Source organism: Coregonus lavaretus, assembly GCF_964263955.1.
Source record: "Coregonus lavaretus genome assembly, chromosome: 17".
Classification (NCBI taxonomy): domain Eukaryota; kingdom Metazoa; phylum Chordata; class Actinopteri; order Salmoniformes; family Salmonidae; genus Coregonus; species Coregonus lavaretus.
Window position 1 is genome coordinate 2,397,118 of NC_140004.1, and position 12,236 is coordinate 2,409,353.

The 12,236-nt window shown below is 45.0% G+C and overlaps 1 protein-coding gene across 1 annotated transcript in view; it reads right to left on the reverse strand.

Annotated features, from left to right (window-relative positions):
- Nucleotides 1-2,724: 2,724 nt before the first annotated feature.
- LOC311144279 (netrin receptor UNC5C-like) overlaps nucleotides 2,725-12,236 on the reverse strand; it is a gene marked incomplete at its 3' end in the record, with an annotated part of 327,628 nt that continues 318,116 nt past the window's right edge. The window contains exons 15-16 of the mRNA XM_084180292.1: nucleotides 3,583-3,764; nucleotides 2,725-2,884 (exon numbers count right to left, since the gene is read on the reverse strand). Of these exons, the coding sequence (XP_084036418.1) occupies nucleotides 2,725-2,884; nucleotides 3,583-3,764 (342 nt within the window). The remainder of the gene's footprint in view (nucleotides 2,885-3,582; nucleotides 3,765-12,236) is intronic.

Here is a 12,236-nt window from a genome sequence, read left to right on the forward strand (position 1 = left end):
TAAGTTCTGCTTTTCTGATGTATCAAATACTTATGTCATGCAATAAAATGCAAATTAATTACTTAAAAATCATACAATGTGATTTTCTGGATTTTTATTTTAGATTCCGTCTCTCACTGTTGAAGTGTACCTATGATAAAAAATTACAGACCTCTACATGCTTTGTAAGTAGGAAAACCTGCAAAATCAGCAGTGTATCAAATACTTGTTCTCCCCACTGTGTATATATATATATATATATATATATATATATATATATATATATATATACACACACACACACCTTTTCTGAAAAGCCCCAGAGTCTGCAACACCACTATGCAAGGGGCACCACCAAGGAAGCGGCACCATGATGACCAAGGAGCTCTCCAAACAGGTCAGGGACAAAGTTGTGGAGAAGTACAGATCAGGGTTGGGTTATAAAGAAATATCAGAAACTTTAAACATCCCACGGAGCACCATTAAATCCATTATTAAAAAATGGAAAGAATATGGCACCACAACAAACCTGCCAAGAGAGGGCCGCCCACCAAAACTCACGGACCAGGCAAGGAGAGCATTAATCAGAGAGGCAACAAAGAGACCAAAGATAACCCTCAAGGAGCTGTAAAGCTCAGCACAGCGAAGATTGGAGTATCTGTCCATAGGACCACTTTAAGCCGTACACTCCACAGAGCTGGGCTTTAAGGAAGAGTGGCCAGAAAAAAGCCATTGCTTAAAGAAAAAATTAGCAATCACGTTTGGTGTTCGCCAAAAGGCATGTGGGAGACTCCCCAAACATATGGAAGATTGTACTCTGGTCAGATGAGACTAAAATTGAGCTATTTGGCCGTCAAGGAAAACGCTATGTCTGGCGCAAACCCAACACCTCTCATCACCCCGAGAACACCGTTCCCACAGTGAAGCATGGTGGTGGCAGCATCATGCTGTGGGGGTGTTTTTAATCTGCAGGGACTGGGAAACTGGTCAGAATTTAAGGAATGATGGATGGCACTACATACAGGGAAATTCTTGAGGGAAACCTGTTTCAGTCTTCCAGAGATTTGAGACTGGGACGGAGATTCTCCTTCCAGCAGGACAATGACCCTAAGCATACTGCTAAAGCAACACTCAAGTGGTTTAAGGGGAAACATTTAAATGTCTTGGAAAGGCCTAGTCAAAGCCCAGACCTCAAACCAATTGAGAATCTGTGGTATGACTTACAGATTGCTGTACACCAGCGGAACCAATCCAACTTGAAGGAGCTGGAGCAGTTTTGCCTTGAAGAATGGGCAAAAATCCCAGTGGCTAGATGTGCCAAGCTTATAGAGACATACCCCAAGAGACTTGCAGCTGTAATTGCTGCAAAATGTGGCTCTACAAAGTATTGACTTTGGGGGGTGGGTGAATAGTTATGCTTATATCTTGTTTGTTTCACAAGAAAAAATATTTTGCATCTTCAAAGCGGTAGGCATGTTGGTAAATCAAATGATACAAACCCCCCAAAAATCAATTTTAATTCCAGGTTGTAAGGCAACAAAATAGGAAAAATGCCAAGGGGGGTGAAGACTTTCTTAAGCCACTGTATATTGGCATTTCATTTTTGGGTGGTGAATACAGGCAAATATATTGATAAAAGTTACCTTGTCCTAGAGAGATTTACATGGTTATCAAAACATCACACCAGGGTAAACCTACATGGAACACATACCTTATTTTAAGTGTTTCTAGAAAACCCTATAGGAAAAATGAATGGTGGAAAACCGATTGGAACCATTGCCCTGTCTGACCGTTAGGTTTTATGGGTATTATGACTTGTACTGTGGTACTCTGTTCTGCTCTCTCAGCAAGACCCAGGCATGCTTGACCTCAATAATACTAATTTGTCCCCAACAAGTGGCCAGTGCTCAAATGCAATGTTCTGGCAATTCCAAACATAAATACTTGAGTTAGCTAGCCCCCTCCCCACAGTTCACATCTCTAACTGAAAAGAAAATCCACAATCCAACATAATAGTGATCAACAATAAAGCAATAGTATAACACAATTAGAACGTTCAGATGATCATAATATAGATGCTGTTATTTTTCCAAAGGCCACAGGATGACGCTAGAGATCAACAAAATCACAATGACAAATTGAAAAAAAAGGGTATAAAAGCATAATATATGTTTTGACACCTTGAATGCAGAGTTAAAATTCATGAAAACATATATTTTTGGAAATCAACAGAACCAATGCATGGGTAGTATTGGTCGGGAGGACAGAATAGACTATTTGGTTCTCCATATATCGCATAACTACATTATTCCAAGGACTCCACTTTCCTGCTTGTGTGTCCTTTTTTGCTCCCTGTCTGTCTCCCTTTTCTGACCGAGCGACAGTCACTGAGTAGCCTACACACGTTAGTAAAGTCTGAAGAAGGAAATCATCCACATACAGTATATGGACAGCAGAATAGATCGTTTCCTAGGAAACTGTATAAAGAAAAGCAAACTGTACCAAGGAATGTACAGCTAAGGCTAACAATAGGATCTCCAGGATATTTGGTCTTTTTCTTTCTGTTGTCCCTCAATACAGAATAATCGCAGCAAAGACTCGGATCACACATCAACAACAAGGTCCTTTTTCCCCCTCATTTCTCCGACACGTGTGTTTTATGTCCCGAACGTCACCGTGGGTGACAGGTATGTCTGGCCGTATGACTGTCGGTGTCTGTGACTCAGACGCACTGGGTGGTCTGTGTCAGTACTCCATCGTCATGGGGATCAGGCTGTCATATCGACCCATCTCCTCCAGCACGGCGGCCAGTCTGTTAAGGTTCCCGTCTGGGAAGTGTTGGGCCTCCCACAGGTCCAAGATCACCCCTGTTGGACTAGACTTGGTGGCAAAGTAGTTGAGATACCTGAGAGACCACAACGAGAGACACCGTTGTTGTTAGAAAACACAGGGTGGCATTCATGTACAACACACCGTAATGCATCTCTCTCTCTCTAAGGATGCTCCTGCTGGGATGTGAACTCAGTAGCTGAAAACAGCCTCTGCATTTCCCCCAGTGCACAGTCAGTGAGGAGGAATGAGAGGCTTGACTTTAGGAACCTGCTTCTGCCTTCTCTACCTCCCTCCCTTCTTTCTTCCTCCTCTCTGCTGCTATCCTGTCTCACTCTCTCCATCCACTTGTGCTTCAGCTTTCTCTGTCTCTCTTGGTGCTAAACGTAGGTGCATGTATGAAAGAGTGTGAATACTTGTATGTGTACTGTGTTCATATTGTGGTGAACGGCAACAGTGCAACACACCTTGCCCGTCTTGCTAACCACGGTTCCGATCGGGTTAACCCACTTGAGGGTGATCGAAACTAGACGTGTCGCCACAATTATGGGTGGGGTAGGTGGTGAGTGTGTTACATCACGTGGTGTGGAAGGGTGTAGGGTGAAGTAGCCCCTAGACACTCATCATGGGTCAGTTTTGTATTTTCCCAACTAATGGTTAATGTTAGGATTGGGGGAGGGGAAGCTGATCCTAGATCTGTACCTACGGGAAACTTCACCCTGGAGCAGTGTGTAAGAAAGTAATGTATGTCTGTGCTGGGGTGTTCCCTCGGACCTGTCCAGGTTGAGTTTGTGGGCCAGCATCCTCCAGTCGTTGGAGCCTCTGGTCTGGGGTGCGTCCAGGCTGCCACAGAGCTTCTGTCTGATGGAGAGGGGGATGTGGAAGGCATTGGGCCCCACCAGAGTGGTGATATTGCTGGCCGGGTCCATGAGAGACGTCTCGATGTTCTGGGTGTCCTGAAAATGAACAGACAGAGACAGAGACCAGTGTTAGCTGTGTGATGATACAGGGCAGAGCGGTGTGTGTGAGCGAGTGTGTCTGTGCATGCGTGCAAGCATTTGTGTGTGCGACATAAAGGCTGGCTGACAAACTACACTGCTCAAAAAAATAAAGGGAACACTAAAATAACACATCCTAGATCTGAATGAATGAAATAATCTTATTAAATACTTTTTTCTTTACATAGTTGAATGTGTTGACAACAAAATCACACAAAAATTATCAATGGAAATCAAATGTATCAACCCATGGAGGTCTGGATTTGGAGTCACCCTCAAAATTAAAGTGGAAAACCACACTACAGGCTGATCCAACTTTGATGTAATGTCCTTAAAACAAGTCAAAATGAGGCTCAGTAGTGTGTGGCCTACACGTGCCTGTATGACCTCCCTACAACACCTGGGCATGCTCCTGATGAGGTGGCTCATCTCGGTACCTAATGGCAGTCAGGCTACCTCTGGCGAGCACATGGAGGGCTGTGCGGCCCCCCAAAGAAATGCCACCCCACACCATGACTGACCCACCGCCAAACCGGTCATGCTGGAGGATGTTGCAGGCAGCAGAACGTTCTCCACGGCGTCTCCAGACTATGTCACGTCTGTCACATGTGCTCAGTGTGAACCTGCTTTCATCTGTGAAGAGCACAGGGCGCCAGTGGCGAATTTGCCAATCTTGGTGTTCTCTGGCAAATGCCAAATGTCCTGCACGGTGTTGGGCTGTAAGCACAACCCCCACCTGTGGACGTCGGGCCCTCATACCACCCTCATGGAGTCTGTTTCTGACCATTTGAGCAGACACATGCACATTTGTGGCCTGCTGGAGGTCATTTTGCAGGGCTCTGGCAGTGCTCCTCCTGCTCCTCCTTGCACAAAGGCGGAGGTAGCAGTCCTGCTGCTGGGTCGTTGCCCTCCTACGGCCTCCTCCACGTCTCCTGATGTACTGGCCTGTCTCCTGGTAGCGCCTCCATGCTCTGGACACTACGCTGACAGACACAGCAAACCTTCTTGCCACAGCTCGCATTGATGTGCCATCCTGGATGAGCTGCACTACCTGAGCCACTTGTGTGGGTTGTAGACTCCGTCTCATGCTACCACTAGAGTGAAAGCACCGCCAGCATTCAAAAGTGACCAAAACATCAGCCAGGAAGCATAGGAACTGAGAAGTGGTCTGTGGTCACCACCTGCAAAACCAGTTCTTTATTGGGGGTGTCTTGCTAATTGCCTATAATTTCCACCTGTTGTCTATTCCATTTGCACAACAGCATGTGACATTTATTGTCAATCAGTGTTGCTTCCTAAGTGGACAGTTTGATTTCACAGAAGTGTGATTGACTTGGAGTTACATTGTGTTGTTTAAGTGTTCCCTTTATTTTTTTGAGCAGTGTATATACAAGCAGCAGGCTAATAGAAAAATCCACAGTGAGCATTTCAAAGCAGGGAATAACACATATGCTGAAATCGCTGCCCTTGTGAACATGCTAGGGGAAATGCTATTAATGGCTCTGATGTCGCTCTGTCTCCCTCTCGCTCGCTCGCTAACACACACACACACACACACACACACACACACGCCCACGCCCAGGCCAGGCCAGGCCAGTTCAAGTAGTACAAGATCTGGGAATCTGGAAACATTTTCTTGAGATGGCTTTTTCATTATTTGATTCCTATCTTGCTTTGCTGCATTCAGTGGAGTGGACAGTAGACAGGGTCAACCGGAGAATTTATCCACTGTGATCCAAGCGGGCAGTTAGACTGCTTCCCATCTCACCATCCATTAAATGAGCCCCTGCGGGTGTGTAGCCTACTGTCAGGAAGATAGAAAACAGATACACAGTTGTAGGGCTACAATCAATAGCCAGAGATAACTTGTCTCTCACTCCAGCTGTGGCCCAAATGGCACTCTACACCCTTTAAAGTGCAGTACTATTGACCAGGGGCCCATAGGGCTCTGGTCAGAAGTAGTGCACTATATAGGGAATAGGGTGCCATTTGGGACGCACTCTCATTGCCCTGGACAATAAGGATCAAAGCTTATATCAATCGTGCTAACAACCCCCTCTATATCACCCCACCTTCCCTGACCAATATCTACAGCACTACATGCAAACACTCAGAGTCATACAAACAGGCCCATAGACACATATTCAGTGTTAAACCAGGGTCATATTCATTAGGCACCAAACGGGACTACCTGAACTTGTCCAATAAGAATTGCTTGTGGTTCGTTTTCCATTGCAAAATATTTTGCAACGTTTTGCTACAGTGTGCATTAATGAATGCACAACAGAATATACCCTCATCAACACATCAACAGTTGTCTCCCGACAGGTGGCGTCTGCTCGTATGCTACACTCTTAGGAAAAAGGTGCAATCTAGAACCTAAAAGGTTTTTGGTTCCAGGTAGAACCTTTTTGGGTTCCATGTATAACCCTTTCCTCAGAGGGTTCTACATGGGCGGCAGGTAGCTTAGTGGTTAAGAGCGTTGTGCCAGTACCCGAAAGGTCGCTGGTTCTAATCCCCGAGCCGACTAGGTGAAAAATCTGTCGATGTGCCCTTGAGCAAGGCACTTAACCTTAATTGCTCCTGTAAGTCGCTCTGGATAAGAGCGTCTGCTAAATGTCTAAAATGTAAATGATAGAACCAAAAAAGGTTCTACCTGGAAAGAAAAAGGGTTATCCTATGAGGACAGCCAAAGAACCCTTTCTTCTAAGAGTGTAGGCTAGTACTTTGAACTAAATTTGTAGCTCCAGGGTGGTTTCCACTAGGTAAAGATCTTCATTGCACCTTTCCTTCATATTATTGTCTTGGCTTCTCTGCACTCTCTCTGACCTCAGATCAGTTTGATATGGCGCATCTCCAGTGTACAGAGCAGAAACAGTTTCACCAGGCATTCTCACTCTCTCCGGGATGAAGTTTCCCCTAGGTAAAGATCTAGGATCTGCTTCCACTCTCCCAATCCTAAACTTAACCATTAGTGTGGAAAAAGCTAAACTGACCCCATATTAGCATCTAGGGGCAACTTCACCCTACTAGCTGACTATGTAGCAAGCACGGTGCAGGATATAGACTATATATACAAAAGTATGTGGACATCCCTTCAAATTAGTGGATTCGGCTATTTCAGCCACACCCGTTACTGACAGGTGAATCAAATTTAGCACATAACCATGCAATCTCCATAGACAAACATTGGCAATAGAATGGCCTTACTGAAGAGCTCAGTGACTTTCAACGTGGCACCGTCATAGGATGCCACCTTTCCAACAAGTCAGTTCATCAAATTTCTGCCCTGCTAGAGCTGCCCTGGTCAACTGTAAGTGCTGTTATTGTGAAACGTCTAGGAGCAACAACGGCTCAGCCGAGAAGTGGTAGGCCACAAGCTCACAGAACAGGACCACCGAGTGGTGAAGCGCGTAGCACGTAAAAATCGTCTGTCCTTGATTGCAACACTCACTACCGAGTTCCAAACTGCCTCTGGAAGCAACGTCAGCACAAGAACTGTTCGTCGGGAGCTTCATGAAATGGGTTCCATGGCCGAGCAGCTGCACACAACCCTAAGATCACGATCCATAATGCCAAGCGTCGGCTGGAGTGGTGTAAAGCTCACCGCCATTGGACTCTGGAGCAGTGGAAACGCGTTCTCTGGAGTGATGAATCACGCTTCACCATCTGTCAGTCCGACGGACGAATCTGGGTTTGGCGGATGCCAGGAGAACGCTACCTGCCCGAATGTATAGTGCCAACTGTAAAGTTTGGTGGAGGAGGAATAATGGTCTGGGGCTGTTTTTCATGGTTCAGACTAGGCCCCTTAGTTCCAGTAAAGGGAAATCTTAATGCTACAGCATACAATGACATTCTAGATGATTCTGTGCTTCCAACTTTGTGGCAACAGTTTGGGGAAGGCCCTTTCATGTTTCAGCATGACAATGCCCCCATGCACAAAGCGAGGTGTGGAAGAACTTGACTGGCCTGCACAGAGCCCTGACCTCAACCCCATCAAACACCTTTGGGATGAATTGGAACGCAGACTGCGAGCCAGGCCTAATCGCCCAACATCAGTCCCCGCAGCAATGTTCCAACATCTAGTGGAAAGCCTTTCCAGAAGAGTGGAGGCTGTTATAGCAGCAAAGGGGGACCAACTCCATATTAATGTCCATAATTCTGGAAAAAGTTATTCGACATGTAATGTACATTGGACTGACTTAACACCTGACTTCAACCTAACACCTGACTTCAACCTACTGCCATCTTAAGAAAAATATTCATTATATTTTATTGACAGTTGAAAAAGATTGCGATGAAGGGCAATTGATTAAAAGCTTTCAGCAAGGAGAATAGGCAGTCCAAAATGCTTCCAAACGCTTTTGCTTGCTACATGGTGTGCCCCTTTTTTGACATGGCAGGAAAATCTAAGTGGTGAAATTCCAGTAGTGTCATTCACTCTAGCCCTCTCTAGATAACTGTTTTAAAAAGGTGAGTGTACCAGTCCTGTCTATCTAAAGGTGAGGGGAAAGTATAAGAGACCTGTGTACAAATACAATTTGTAATAGCTCAAATACTTAGACCGGAATTCAGTCTAAAACCGCATTATAGCACACTGGGGGGAGGGAGTGCACTTCGTGAACAATTTGTTGGTCTTGGAGTGTGGTCTCCGCCTGCCAGGGGCACCGGGCGTCACGGGATGGGACGGGCGCCCCGATTCCTAATTGTGTCAGCTGACGTTTTCTTGGGGTCAAGTACACTGTAATTTCACTAGCAGCTGCTAGATGATACTACATTACCATTTTCTGTCAACGCATGTCTATGCTAAATGGTCTCATGACAGTCATGTTACATGAGTCATGACAATCTCTTTACTATAGCCCAAGTCTACCTTTGTTTTGTTTTATTTCCTATAGCATTCTACACTGCAGCATGACTGATCCATCTGATTGTTTGTTTTTTAATGTAGGCCCACAGGGTTTTAGTGTTTTGAATGGCAGCGGAAGTGCGTCATTTAAAAGGATAGTTCACCCAAATACAAGTCCATTTTAATTTAATTTTGTTTTTGTTTGATGACTGACTCAGCAGCAGTTAATAACCAAAGTATTATACCATGCCCATATATATATATATATATATATATATATATATATATATATATATATATATATATATACACATGGAATGGCCTCAGGGAAATGTTTGGCAGCACACATGATGGTTAAGAGAAACTGGTTACCACTCTTGGCTTTGGGCAAAGGACCAACACAGTCCAGAAGAACAAAATCTCTGTCAAAGGAACCCCAACGAACTTCATTAAACTCCTCCTCTGGATGTTTCTCAGCAAAAAGAGGGGAGAGGGAAACATCTTTACTCTGTTCAGCAATCAGCTGCTTCCTGACAGTGTCAACTATAGGGACCCTCTCTTCCTTCAGCAGTCCTACAAACTCGCTCACCTATGGGGTTTTCAAAGAGAGATCCACTCAGGAGGTTTACCGAAATCAGGATCACCCATAAACATCTCAGACAGATCGACCATGGTGGGATCGCTGAAATCCTCCTCAACACTAGACTTGCTCCCGGTGACTTTCTTAAACATAGCACGTGTAACGGCACACGCTGGGAGTACGCTAGGGTACTTTTCTGATAACCCATCAGGTTCCTCTACTCTGGGTTCTTTACAAATGACAGGATTTGGCACGACCTTCCCTCCAGCCAAGTCGTTTCCCAAAATGAATGAGACCCCCTTCACCGGTAGGCTAGGCCTCACACCAACGACAAGGGAACCAGAAATAAGATCAGACTTCCACATTATACAAAGGAGCTACCATACAACCCATCTCCACGCCTTGTACTAACACACTGTAACCACTTGCTGAAGTGTCAGACAAAGGCAAAACAAAATGAAGGTCTATCCCAGTGTGAAGGTCTATCCCAGTGTCTCACAGTATTTTCACCGGCTGCTTAACAGCATCACCACTCTGCAGGGACACGAACCCGTCTGAAACAAAATCTTGTTTAGGAGATACACCAGTCCCAACCAGAGACTTAATAGGCTGGAGTGCTCCCACAAGAAGAAACTGCTTTTTCTCTCTCTCATTTCAATGTAGGACACTGAGTGACAATGTGTCCTGTCTCATGGCAGTAATGAGAAACTGGCGTATTTGAAAAACCTGTTTTCTGCCGATATTTATCTTTGAGCATACATTTTAATTTGTGTTATTTAGCAGACGCTCTTATCCAGAGCGACTTACAGTTAGTGAGTGCATACATTATTTTTATTTTTTTCATAATGGCCCCCCTGTGGGAATCGAACCCACAACCCTGGCGTTGCAAATGCCATGCTCTACCAACTGAGCTACATCCCTGCCAGCCATTCCCTCCCCTACCCTGGACGACGCTGGGCCAATTGTGCGTCGCCCCATGGGTCTCCCGGTCGCGGCCAGCTACGACAGAGCCTGGATTTGAACCAGGATCTCTAGTGGCACAGCTAGCACTGCGATGCAGTGCCTTAGACCACTGCGCCACTCGGGAGATTAGCACTGTAGAACAGGACTGAAACCTCGCAGTGGGAGGTGACTTCTCTGGATTGCTTTTTGCGTAGGGATAACTACTGGGTCCTTTGTTTGTGAAGGTAGTTTTATGTGTTAACACAAACTCATCTGCAAGGACTGCAGCTTTCTCAAGAGTGAGATCCTTGTGCTCATAAATGTAGGTAGTAACCCTTTCGTGAAGGCAATTCTTCAACTGCTCGAGAAGTATGAGTGTCTTTAACCACACCACCGATCAAAAAGACATGCTTGTTCCCTTGCAAACTCAAAATGGTTTTGTGATTCTGTCTTTCGTAATTTACAGAACTGCTGTCTGTATGCCTCTATAGCAGCTTTAACAGTGTCATAATTTGAACTCTGGTCAAGAGATAAAGCAGCGTACACTTTCTGAGCTTTTCCCACAAGAACACTTTGGAGGAGCAGTGACCAACTGTCTTGCGGTCATTTTAGGGATGTGGCAATCTGCTCAAACAGATTAAAATATACTTCCACCTCCTTTTAAGTTTTAGGCCGTACAAGTTGGTTGTACCGACCAAGAGCAAACTCTGTTGACGGTACAGGGTGGCCTGACTGGATTTGGAGTGCTCCCAGACCTATATCTCTTAGTCAAATGGAATGCTCACGTTCTTGTTGTTTGGCTGCACGCTAATCTTGTCTTTCCCTGTGCTCCAACTCTAATTTGTGTTGCTCCAAGCTCTCCTCGCGTTCTCTTTCCCTTTCCTTGTGTTCAAGCTTTAATTTCTGCTGTTCAGATTTTGCCTTTGTACATTTATCTAGCATCTCCAATGTAGGGTTTTCCAAATGCTTCCAACCAAAGTCCATAGCTTTTTTTATAAGCCTGTGTGTTTATGCAACTTTCAAAATGATTCCACCAATCTTATAACCGCTCAGTGTGGATGTCAGTGACAGAAACTCCACCACAAAAGTGTATTTTGAACATTCAAATATCTGGGCACAGCAGAGCTTCAGAGTAGGTGATTAGAGCGACTACCATACTCATGGGAAACAAGATCCCAGATGAGTCCCCATTTTGTTACATTCCCCAGCAAGAAAACCAAATAATGTCACTCAAACAGAAGGGGTAACTAACAAAGAGTCACTGACCACAACCTAAACGAAACAGGTGGGGTTTTAGAGGGGTTCTGAAAGACACTCATGGGGGTGTCCATCGAAAGTTGACTCGCAACAACAACTGGGACCTAAAAGACACCCACCATGAGTGCCCACTATATTTGCAGAAGAACAGCCAACCAAAATTAAAACCCACACCAAACTTAAAAGACAGGAAGAAAAACAAAAAGTGGAGCTAAAACAAAAACAGCGAAGGTCAGATGAATGATTGTCTGTCTAGAATCACATAAGGAGCGCCAACTAAAAGTGTTAACCCTCCACATCTCTCAAGACAACTGGCGCACTTGGCCAGCCACTCTTAAATATCACCTGGGCCCGCACAGGTGAAACACCTTCCCACTAACGAGATGACAAACCAGCACAGGTGTAACACCAATCGGTGTGCCCCACGTGCAAACGTTCAACCTCGAAATATAAATGGAAAAACCAAAGCCTGTAACAAATGTCAAAGTGGAAGTAAAATTTGAACTTTTCTTAGGATTAATGAAAAATAAAACACTAGTATATCTTGATTAGATAAATATTCACCCCCCTGAGTCAATACACATTAGAAACACCTTTGGCAGGGATTACAGCAGTCTTCTTTGGTATGAGCTAATTTATGCTTGATCCGAAAATGTGGTCGGAGGTGCCATACGGCTGGTGTGATGCAATTGCGGAGGCAAGCAGAGGCCAAATTGAGCTCCATACCGCATTGCTGTGTGCCTCTCATATTTTGTAACAATGCGGAGGGCTCCATATAGCTCCACACTGACATGATTGGTTG